This window comes from Neophocaena asiaeorientalis, unplaced genomic scaffold, assembly GCF_003031525.2.
Source record: "Neophocaena asiaeorientalis asiaeorientalis breed wild unplaced genomic scaffold, Neophocaena_asiaeorientalis_V1.1 scaffold1044, whole genome shotgun sequence".
NCBI classification, from domain to species: domain Eukaryota; kingdom Metazoa; phylum Chordata; class Mammalia; order Artiodactyla; family Phocoenidae; genus Neophocaena; species Neophocaena asiaeorientalis.
The window spans coordinates 195,159-205,166 of record NW_020174045.1 but is presented as its reverse complement, the minus strand read 5'-3'; the positions used below and the strand labels follow the sequence as shown (position 1 = coordinate 205,166).

Below are 10,008 nucleotides of genomic sequence, written 5' to 3'. Positions count from 1 at the left end.
CCCCTCCCACCCTACCCCCCAACAGCTCAGGGCCTTTGCACCACCCGCCCTGCCTGGGACCAAGATCCGGTGTCCCTGAAGGCACCTGCGCAGCCCTTCACACATTGGTCTGGGGTCACCTCCCAGCGTCACTGGCTGGAGGGCCTCAGTGAAGATGCCCATGGCACTCCAACCTCCTCCCCTGCGTTTTTTTAGCCCCAGTCACGTTCTGATATGCTGGAGAGTTCACTCCACTGACTTTTACCTCTGTCATCTCCCTCCCTGAGTTGCAGGGAGTCTTGTCTGCATTCTTCACCAATTTGGTTCCACAGCCTAAGAACTCAGTAAGTAGCTGCTGAGTCACTGGGTGAATAAACACAGCTGCCCCCTTATCTGCAGGGAGTATGTTCCAAGACCCCCAGCGATGCTGGAACCCTACATATCCGTCTTTCCCTATATATACACGCCTAGGATAAAATTTAATTTATAAATAGGTGCAGTAAGAGAATATCCAAATTGCCAGCATCACCCGTCTTGCACTTTGGGGACATTATTAAGTAAAGTAAAGATCACCTGAACTTAAGCACTGCCATACCATGAGGGTTGATCTGATCACCAAGTGACTAACGGGCAGATACCCTGGACGAGAGGATGATTCATGTCCCGGGAGGACAGAGCTGACAGTTGGAGATTTCATCACGCTACTCACAACGACACGTAATTTAAAACTTACAGACTGTCTATTCTGGAAGTTTCCATTTAATATTCCTGGACCACAGGTAACAAACCGCAGAACTGAAACCTCGGATAAGAGGGAACCAGGAAACACCTGGCTAAGAGCGTAGCGTCTGTAGCCTCACCACGTGTTTAGCACCCTGCATCCTATGACCTTGGTCTTGTGAATTAAGTCTCGGTGCCCCAGCTTTCTCATTAGGAAAATAGGGTAATATCTTAGATTTTTGAGAGATTTAAATGGGTTAACATAGTAAGTAAATCGCGGAGGAGCAGTAAGTGTATTCAGTAAGCACTCAAGCAGCTAATCTTTTCCCTAGGTTTTTATCGGAGTGGGTGCTCAGTGCGCTGGCCTTGTGCATCACCCACGGCATCCCATGCACACCTCACTGCAGCCTCGTGCGCACGTGCTCCCCTTTCCACCTAATGCCCGGGTCCTCGGACCCCAGAGAGGCCCTCCCTACCACCTTTGAGAAATCCGGAATCTGCCTTCTCAGCAAGGACCTCCCTCGCCAGGCGCCCCTGGGACTCACCTGGCCTTTGGCGAAGCCCTCAAAGCCGTCGTACACAGCGAACACCTTGTGTCCGTCGGCGATGCCCACGCGCACGGCCGCGCGCACAGCCGCGTTCATGCCGGCGGCGGGCGCACCCACGTTCACGATGCCCACATTGCAGTTGCTCTGTAAGTCGGAGGGGGGGACATGTGGGTGTGTGTGGGTCGCAGCAGATACGGCTCGCACCGCTGCACCCTGGAGCCGGAGCGTATGGGCTGAGCGCGGGGCCCAGGCGCCGGAACTGAAAAGCCTAATCGCCCAGGTGGGAGGGGGCAGGAGGAAAGGGTCGGCGGGGCACGGTGTGGTCTCCTGGGAGCCAAGACCCGAACTGGCCAGGGCAGAAGGACACCCAGGCCAGAGCAGGACCCAGGCATTGCCGGAGGTGGGGATGTGGCGCGGCGCAGCGTTTCCTACCTTACGGATCTGGGAGTCTGGCAGCTTGATGGCGAGCCGCTTGTAGGTGTTCAGGTTGTTCTCAAAGCTCCTAGAAGAAAAGGACGGGGTCAGACCAAAGGTTAGAATGTAGACGGAGCAGTATGGGCTCATCTGGGGAGAAGGGGCCTCAGAGGACGCTTGTGCCGGAGGCAGATGGCCCGCAGGTGCCAGCCTTGTGTCCAGGCTCTCAGGGAAGGCAGCCTCAGGCGTTCCCAGTGACTGGAATGGATGTCCTATAAGGGCTGAGGGGCAGGGGCGTTTAGGATGCAGCAAGTTTCTTTCCCCAAATGCTAGCAGCCACATGCCACTCTCTATCCTAATTTCATCAGCTTCTAAACGACCCCCACCCCCGCCAAAAAGTAAATTTCTCTGTAATTAGTCACCCCAGCCATGACCTTTAGGAACAGTGCCTTGTCTACATACTGTCTTAATTTCTGACTTCTTATGTTGATACAGAACAAGCACCGCCTGGAGGCACATTCTAACACCAGGCCTGCCGAACAAAGGCTCCCAGTAAAACAGGTTTTTTCCGGAAGACCCACCTTCCTCGGAGTTGCACAGCGTCCTTAAATCTCCTCTCATCCATCGCCTTTTGTACTTCCTGGGTCTTTAAGGAATTAATGAAAGGAAGAAAGACCATGTCAAGACGGTGCATCCTCAGATCCAGCCTAGGTACCTGGAACCAGCTTGGTCCTTGCATCCGGGTCCCTTCACGTCCAACCTTGTAGCCAGCAGCCTGGGGTCAGCGAGCCTGCACTGCCTGGCTACGGGAGGGAAGCCTAGGCCGCCCACCCAGGCTGCTTCGTAGAAAAGGACGAGGTGGGACCACCGGCCTTGCCAGAGTAAGCGAGGCCTGAAATCTTAGGGATTCCGGCCCGTGAGAGCGAGGCCAGAAGGAAGCGGATCTCCCAGGCCAGGCTCTGAAACATCCCCATTTGACGCTGGTGAGGAAAGAACGAACAGAACCACCCCTGTCCCCGGGGAGCAGAGGACGCAGGTGACGCTGTGGCAGGGGCGGGGGGCCGACTGTCCCAGGGAGCAGAGCGCTTTGGGACCAGCACCGCCCCCCACCACCACCTTCAACCTCAGGATCCCAGGCAAGCCATCCATCACTCTGAGCTTCAGTTTCCTCCTCTGTGTGGTGAGAAAAATGCCCCTACTTCCACTGTCATTGTGGTGGTCAACGCTGCCAGGCCCTTAGGAAGACACCTGGCAAGCAGTGGTCAGTGAGGGGTTGGCTGTGGCCTTGTGAACAGTCTGGCTGAGGCGCCACGACGTATGGTCGTTCAAGGACAAGCTAGTGGTACCTACTGGCTGTCTGTCTCAAAACGGACAGAGAGACACTGGACAGAAGAAATGTGCTCACAATAAGCTGCTGCTCATCATTCCACATTCTGTTCTTTTGAGCCACAGCCTCAGAGTCCACACACGTGCACACACCCTCATACACACACGCACACACACGCACACACACGCACAGACTTCCTTTACTGCCGTCGGCTTTTGGAAAGTATGTTTCTGAGGGGTTACTTTCAACAAGTCCTGTGACTTAATTACTTAATTACCTCTCTGTACATGTTATAAAATACATACACCTCAGAGCCACTGGGAAGACCAAATAAAATGAGAGTCGTGAATAGACTTTGCAAAATAAAAAACAGTAACAACTCCTAACGCAACTCCACGGCCGCTGCAGCTACCGGACGGTCAACTGGAAAACCATCCCCCACTTCTGTGCAGCCACTGGCCTGCGCTCCACACCCGGAGGAGGCGGCGCACGTTGGGGTCCCCCGAGTCGGCCATCCCTGTCACATCACAGGTGTGAGGGCCTCGGGGACGGGAGGGCGGGAGCAGCTGACCCTGGAGAGGCTGGATGGTGCCCTCCCCACCCCGAGAATGTCCCCGCGGTCCCTGCAGAGCCGTCTCCGGCCTCTCTGACCTGCCCACAGGAAGCGCCCGGGCACCCTGAGGACACTCCCTCCCGACAGACTAGACTTGCGGAGGGGGCCCGCGTGCTCGGTGTGACGGGCCCGGGGAGGGGGCCCTGGGTCCCGGGGAAGGCCTTCCGTCTGTGCTGGGGGAGGTACCCACCCCCGGTCCGCCCTGTGCTGGGCAGGGCCCAGCCCCGCACTCACCATCTGCACGCATTCCATCAGTGGCAGCCGCACCGCCTGGTTCCCGCTCAGCGACACCACGCAGGCCGGGGTCTCGGGGGTGGCCTGGAGGAGGGCGACCACGGCCTCCACCCCCATGCGGCTGGCCTGGTAATGACATCACGATGGTTGGAGCTGGCCCCGGGCCCGCCCGGAGACCAGCCCGGCACCCACAGAGGCTCCCCTGGTCCAGACGGGACCAGCCCTGTTCTCAGCTCCTCCGTCCTCAAGGTCCCCTCGCTTCTCCTACACCGAGTCCCAGTTAGTTACTCAGAGCCCTTCCCGATTACTTTTAACCACCTCCAACAACGAGATCAACTCCGCTAGGAACCGGCGTGCTGAAGGGTGGGGTGGTCAGAGCCGTGCGGAGCAGGAAACCGAGAATTGGACTCTGGGTCTCTGTGGTCCCTGGGTCCATTTCTAGAAACCTGCCCGTGGACACCCCGTTTCCACCTTCTGGGTTTGCCCCCCACATTCGGCAGGGTCTCTCGGTGTCTGGGTCACCAGGGGCCTAGGAACCCCCCTCGGTTAGCAGGTCTCCCTATGAGACTACGGGCCGTAGCACCCTAGGGACAAGCCACCTGGCGCTGTGGGCAGAGATGCCCTTTACCGATAGCTCTACTCAAGATCACCCAGTCTCCGTAGCAGACTGGTCCCTTTACAATCCCAGAGGTGTTCCTTTCCTTGTGACGATGCCTGACCATTTCCAGCCTCACTTACCAAAATCCTGTCAAAGGCTGAAGGCGTCCCACCTCTCTGCACGTGTCCAAGGATGGTCACCCGAGTGTCATAACCCAGCTGTGTGACCACGAGCTGAGGGGAAACACAGGACATGGCCGGGCACATCAGCTTGTTCTAGGGCTGGGGGCTGGGAGCAGGGGAAGGTCTCTCTCCCCTTCCTACACATCTCTGTTGAAGAACGTTCTAGTTTCTAAATTTCACTTCCTGAAAGAATGTTTAACGGCTTGCTGAAATTAATATTTTTTAAAGAATACTTTTATCATCAAATAAAACCTTTGTGCTCCTACCTCGCAAGTGAACATAAGTAACACAATTTTAAAAAACACTGTTTCTATAGCTTGTATTTCAAGCATATACTTTGTAAAAATCTAAACATTTCCCTGAAATCACCTTGAATTTGTAAGGTTGTATTTGAAAAGTATGACACAGTAAAATCAAAGCGTCCCCTCAGTCCAGGGCCCAGGTGAACCCAGCCAGTGGCCAGGACAGGCTACCTGCCTTGACTGGCCCTCATTTACTTTATAAAAATGATGGGGCTGGGTCACAGGAATTCCATGGTCCCTTTTGGCTCTAATATTCCACAATCCAATCTCAACTTCAGTTAAGTGGGAAGGAGTATCTTTGCCCTGACTGTATTTATTACTTCTATAAATACTAGCAGATGACTTTCACAGATATTTTGATAATCAGGTGAAAAGCTGGTCAGGGAATACGTAAAAGGCATCAGAGAAACCAACTTGCAAAGCCAAGGTGATGATGTCCTTTGCCCTGACGGGGGGCTTCCACCAGAGCCTGAGTCTGTCTCCCCAGCACTGTGTCCAGAACCTGCCCAGTTACCTGGGCAACCGGGGAGCACAGCAGATCCCTCCTGGGCCAGACAAGCCAGCACCCGCCGACCAAGCCCAACAGGACTCGGGCAACAGGATTGCGGGGTCAGCCTCCATGCAGGGCGGAGGAGCAGTGACTAAGGCCAGCCGAGCGGCTTTCTCTGTCAATAAGGCCATGCTCAGCTAATGCTCCGGTGGGAGAGGGAACTCTGCTGACCTCCTAGCTCCTGGGCAGCCGCCACCCAGAGCTGGAACCTTCTAACCCCACCCGACTGCATTTCCTCTGTCTCTGTCGGGGGAGCCCGGGGCCTCTGGGAATATTCCCAACAGTATTCCAGAGGCAGGGGCTCACCAGAAGCCAGGAGCTGTATGATTCTGATGCCAATAAAGTTATGAGTCATTACGAAAACATTTTTAATGAACAAGAAGAACAAAAAAACTTTAAATAATAGCGCATGGTTCCAGACTCCCGCCCTGCCCAGGGTGTCTAAATCTCCCGTTTCTAGACAGGCTCGGGGGTGAGAAGCCTGAGACACTCACCTCCTTGATTTGCTCAGAGGTGATGGCTTTGTTTTGGGTGTCAATGGCTCCTTCAGCCACAATGATGATGTTCAGTCTTTTTTTCCGGGCACGGTTCTAAGGAAACAAAAGATGAAATCCTCAAATGCCTAAACCATTCTTAACAACACAACAGGGGCCTCTGCCCCACCTGAACTGGCCTCTCTCCAGGGAGAAACGGTCACCTGATTTCATAGGTGGTTCTTAAGGACACAGGCAGGTCAAGGTACCCTAGGTAAGCAGGTGGGACAGGACTGCAGACGCAGAAGCTGCTGTGACATCACCACAGGCGGAGGCCGGCCCCTGCCGCCTTTGACCCCGACTCCCGGACGGTGATGAGCTCCGAGGCTGGGCTCTCCGGGGAGGGGGCTCTCTACTGCAAACCAGGCCCGAGAACTCCCCCGGAAGGCAGAGCTTCCTGCCACCTCACCTCAAGGAGGTTTGCACGTAAGACCATACAGTTACAGAAATAATGGAGAATAAAAATCAGCGCTTAGGGCTTCCCTGGTGGTGCACTGGTTAAGAATCTGCCTGCCAATGCAGGGGACACGGGTTCGAGCCCTGGTCTGGGAAGATCCCACATGCCGCGGAGCAACTAAGCCTGTGAGCCACAACTACTGAGCCTGCGCATCTGGAGCCTGTGCTCCATAACAGGAGAGGCCGTGACAGTGAGAGGCCCGCGCACCGTGATGAAGAGTGGCCTCCACTCGCCGCAACTGGAGAAAGCCCTCCCACAGAAACAAAGACCCAACACAGCCAAAAATAAATAAATACATTTATTTAAAAAAAAACATCAGTGCTTAAAAACTGATTTTCACCTTTGTGATGGGCAGCGCCAGCCCCAGGCCTGGGCAGGAGGGGCACAGAGGGGAATGTGGGCCCAGGCGGGGTCGGAGCCGCCCTGCAGGAACAGCCAGGCTGGCAGCATCCAACACTGGGGTCCGCGGTGCTCCCAGGCTCACGGCCAGCATTCTATGATGCCCCAAATCACTCTCAGTGAGTCTGTTCTCCCTCAAGTCCCCAGTCAAGGACCCTCCTCTGGGGGTGTGTGAGCTGTGTGGGGCACTGAGCCCAGAGTGGGCAGCACCTGAGCATGTCAGCCAAGAGGGCTCGGCCCGTCCTGCATCACAAACACACATGCTGTCTTGTTGGCTTATGATAGATATTAAATTTGCTACTTTTTTTTTTTTTTTTGGCCACACCGCGTGGCACGCGGGATCTTAGTTCCCCAACCAGGGATCGAACCAGTGCCCCCTGCAGTGAAATGTCAGAGTCTTAACCACTAGACCACCAGGGAAGTCCCAAAATGTGCTACACTTTGAAGAACTTATTAATCAGAGTACTTTCTAAAAGGTATAAAGATACGACAACAAGAATGATTATTTTAGCATCACTTGAAAGAGCAAAAATGGAAGTAATGACTGGTCCACAAATATGGAATTGGCCAAATAGCCATACTTCATCCATACAATACAATATTCCAAAGTGGCTAAAAAAAATAATGGGGTCGGGGTCATCCCTGGTGGCGCAGTGGTTAAGAATCCGCCTGCCAATGCAGGAGATGTGGGTTCAAGCCCTGGTCCAGGAAGTTCCCACATGCCGTGGAGCAACTAAGCCCGTGCGCCACAACTACTGAGCCTGCACTCTAGAGCCCGCGAGCCACAACTACTGAAGCCCATGAGCCACGACTACTGAAGCCCATGAGCTACAACTACTGAAGCCTGCACGCCTAGAACCCATGCTCCGCAACAAGAGAAGCCACCGCAATGAGAAGCCCGCACACCGCAACGAAGAGTAGCCCCTGCTCGCTGCAACTAGAGGAAGCCCCGGCACAGCAACGAAGACCCAACGCAGCCAAAGATAAATAAATAAACTTATAAAAAAATAATGGGGTCACCTATCCACTCAGGTGGGAAGACAGCCAGCTTGTCTGTGTAGTTCATTGACTGCCTCCCGGTCCCCCACCTGGATGGAGTCACTCATTCACTGAATCCTCACAAAATCTCTAAGGAGCAGCAGCATGACCCCGAGTTATAGCTGAGGAACTTAGGACATGAAGGGGAGGTCGTCTGACCAAACATCATTTGCTCCGTGGTTGGCAGAGCCAGGATCCACCCCTGGGACTTCTGATACCCCTGAGTCCTTTCCAACTTTATACCGAAATGCCCATGATTGGGGGATGCTCTGGGGCTTGCTTCCTGGGCCAATTATCTGGTAAGGTGTTTAGAGAAACTCTCACAGTGCTACACTGATAACCAATAAAAATTAATGACAGGCACTACAATATCGAGTGTTTCCACCCAAGTGAGCTTAAGCCATTAGTCCTAACTCTGCCAACGCTTAAGGGGGAATCCCAACACGTCCTAGCTGACAGGGCACTTTACAATGTCCGAATCTCAAGGAGGTTTGCAGATCAGACCACACAGTTACAGAAATTATGGAGAAACCTAAAAATCAGCCCCACGGCCTCACTGCTGATCTTCTGACCAGCCAGGCGCTTCCTCACAGCCAGGGTGCTTCCAGCTCTCTAAGGGCATTAGACCTTGGCCTGTGTAGTGTCACTGTCAACGAGGGCAGGGACTCGGGATGAGAAGGGACAGATGCAGGGACAGGCACGTCCCTCAAGTAATGCCCCGTGGAATGGCAATCAAGCGGATGTCCTCAGCGCCACGACGAAGGACCTGCCTAACAGGAGGGCCAGTGCTTGACTCCTGCAACCAGCCACGTACCTTCCCACACCAGCTGGCCGGCACAGCATGCCGCCCAGGTCCCCAGGTCAGAACCAAGAGATAATGAACTCGTTTGTTACTTCAATGGTCATAGTCATCCCTGGGACGTGCCCCTGGTCTGCTGCAGCCTAGAGCTCCAGCCTCAAAAGGGTGCATGATTCTTCCTAGTAAAAGAACAACTTTACCAACAGTTTCTTACAGAGGTTCTGGGTCAGCAAAGCTTATTTGAGTTGTTGCTGGAATTCCTTTCTTGGAACCCATCACTTTGAAGGCAGTGGCCATATCTTATGAAACGTGGGTCCTGGCTGTATGCAATGCTTACGTGTTTGCTGAATGCAATGGTAATTATCCTCTGCCATGCGTTTACTTTATCACCTATGGAACAGCGATAAGATGGCTATGGAAATAAGAGAAGGGAAATTCAATACGCATTGGGATTTCTGTCCCGAATGCTAACCGTTGTTTTCTACGAGGCCTCGCGTGCCTTAGTTAGAAGCCTTAACTAGAGGAAATCTGCCCGACACTGATAATCCACGGGGTGAAACACAAGCCCAACCCACAGACAGAAGGAAGGAAAAGCCTGGCTCAGAGGAGACAGCAGGCCAACCCACAGCAAGGCCAGCATGGTGGGGACCCCACAGCGGAAGGAGCTGTCACCACGTGTGCCACACGGCAAGATGGGGGATTCGGATGGAGTCAACACACAGGTCTCCTGTCCCTGTTACGTGGGGTCAGGGAGGCACCATGTTCCCCAGACCCTGGACTCTCACATCACCTCCTCTGTTTACGGTTGTAGCTGCTGCTTTGCACGAGAAACACAAAAGCTTCAGCTGTTTTCCCTCGAATCACTCTTTGCAACAGTGGGAGGTGGATGGACACGTGAGGGGTCGAAGCCCCCAGCAACCAGCCTGAAGCCACTTTGAGCAGAAAGCCGTCACCTGTCTAAAACTCTGTCCAAACCGAACATGCTAACGGCCACCGCAAATCACGGCCGGGGCAACGCAACCAGAATTGCTGGCAGTTAAGAGAGGCGAAACGTGGGTTTACCTCTGAGAGTTTGATGCACATGTTTTCCTGCCAACCTTCTTCTGGTGGAGATTCTGGAAGGAACACCCAGTCGGCCCCACAGGCCAACGCACTCACCAGGGCCAGGTACCTGCACGGAGACAGCAATGACCTCGTGGGGCTGCTCAGGGCACCCTGAGCTCAGGGCTGGCCCCGGCAGACAGGACGCCGCTGGCTCCTCGGGAACCCTTCCTGGCACCTTCGTGCTAGGGTGCGGGGCCCCGCAGGGACTGTG

General features: G+C 54.3%; 1 protein-coding gene across 1 annotated transcript in view; it reads right to left on the bottom strand.

Moving 5' to 3' along the window:
- Nucleotides 1-10,008, bottom strand: part of PFKP (phosphofructokinase, platelet) — a 75,983-nt gene that overhangs the window by 31,964 nt on the left and 34,011 nt on the right. The window contains exons 7-13 of the mRNA XM_024753914.1: nt 9,756-9,864; nt 5,962-6,057; nt 4,574-4,666; nt 3,836-3,961; nt 2,243-2,307; nt 1,680-1,749; nt 1,245-1,391 (exon numbers count right to left, since the gene is read on the bottom strand). Coding sequence (XP_024609682.1) covers nt 1,245-1,391; nt 1,680-1,749; nt 2,243-2,307; nt 3,836-3,961; nt 4,574-4,666; nt 5,962-6,057; nt 9,756-9,864 — 706 coding nt within the window. The remainder of the gene's footprint in view (nt 1-1,244; nt 1,392-1,679; nt 1,750-2,242; nt 2,308-3,835; nt 3,962-4,573; nt 4,667-5,961; nt 6,058-9,755; nt 9,865-10,008) is intronic.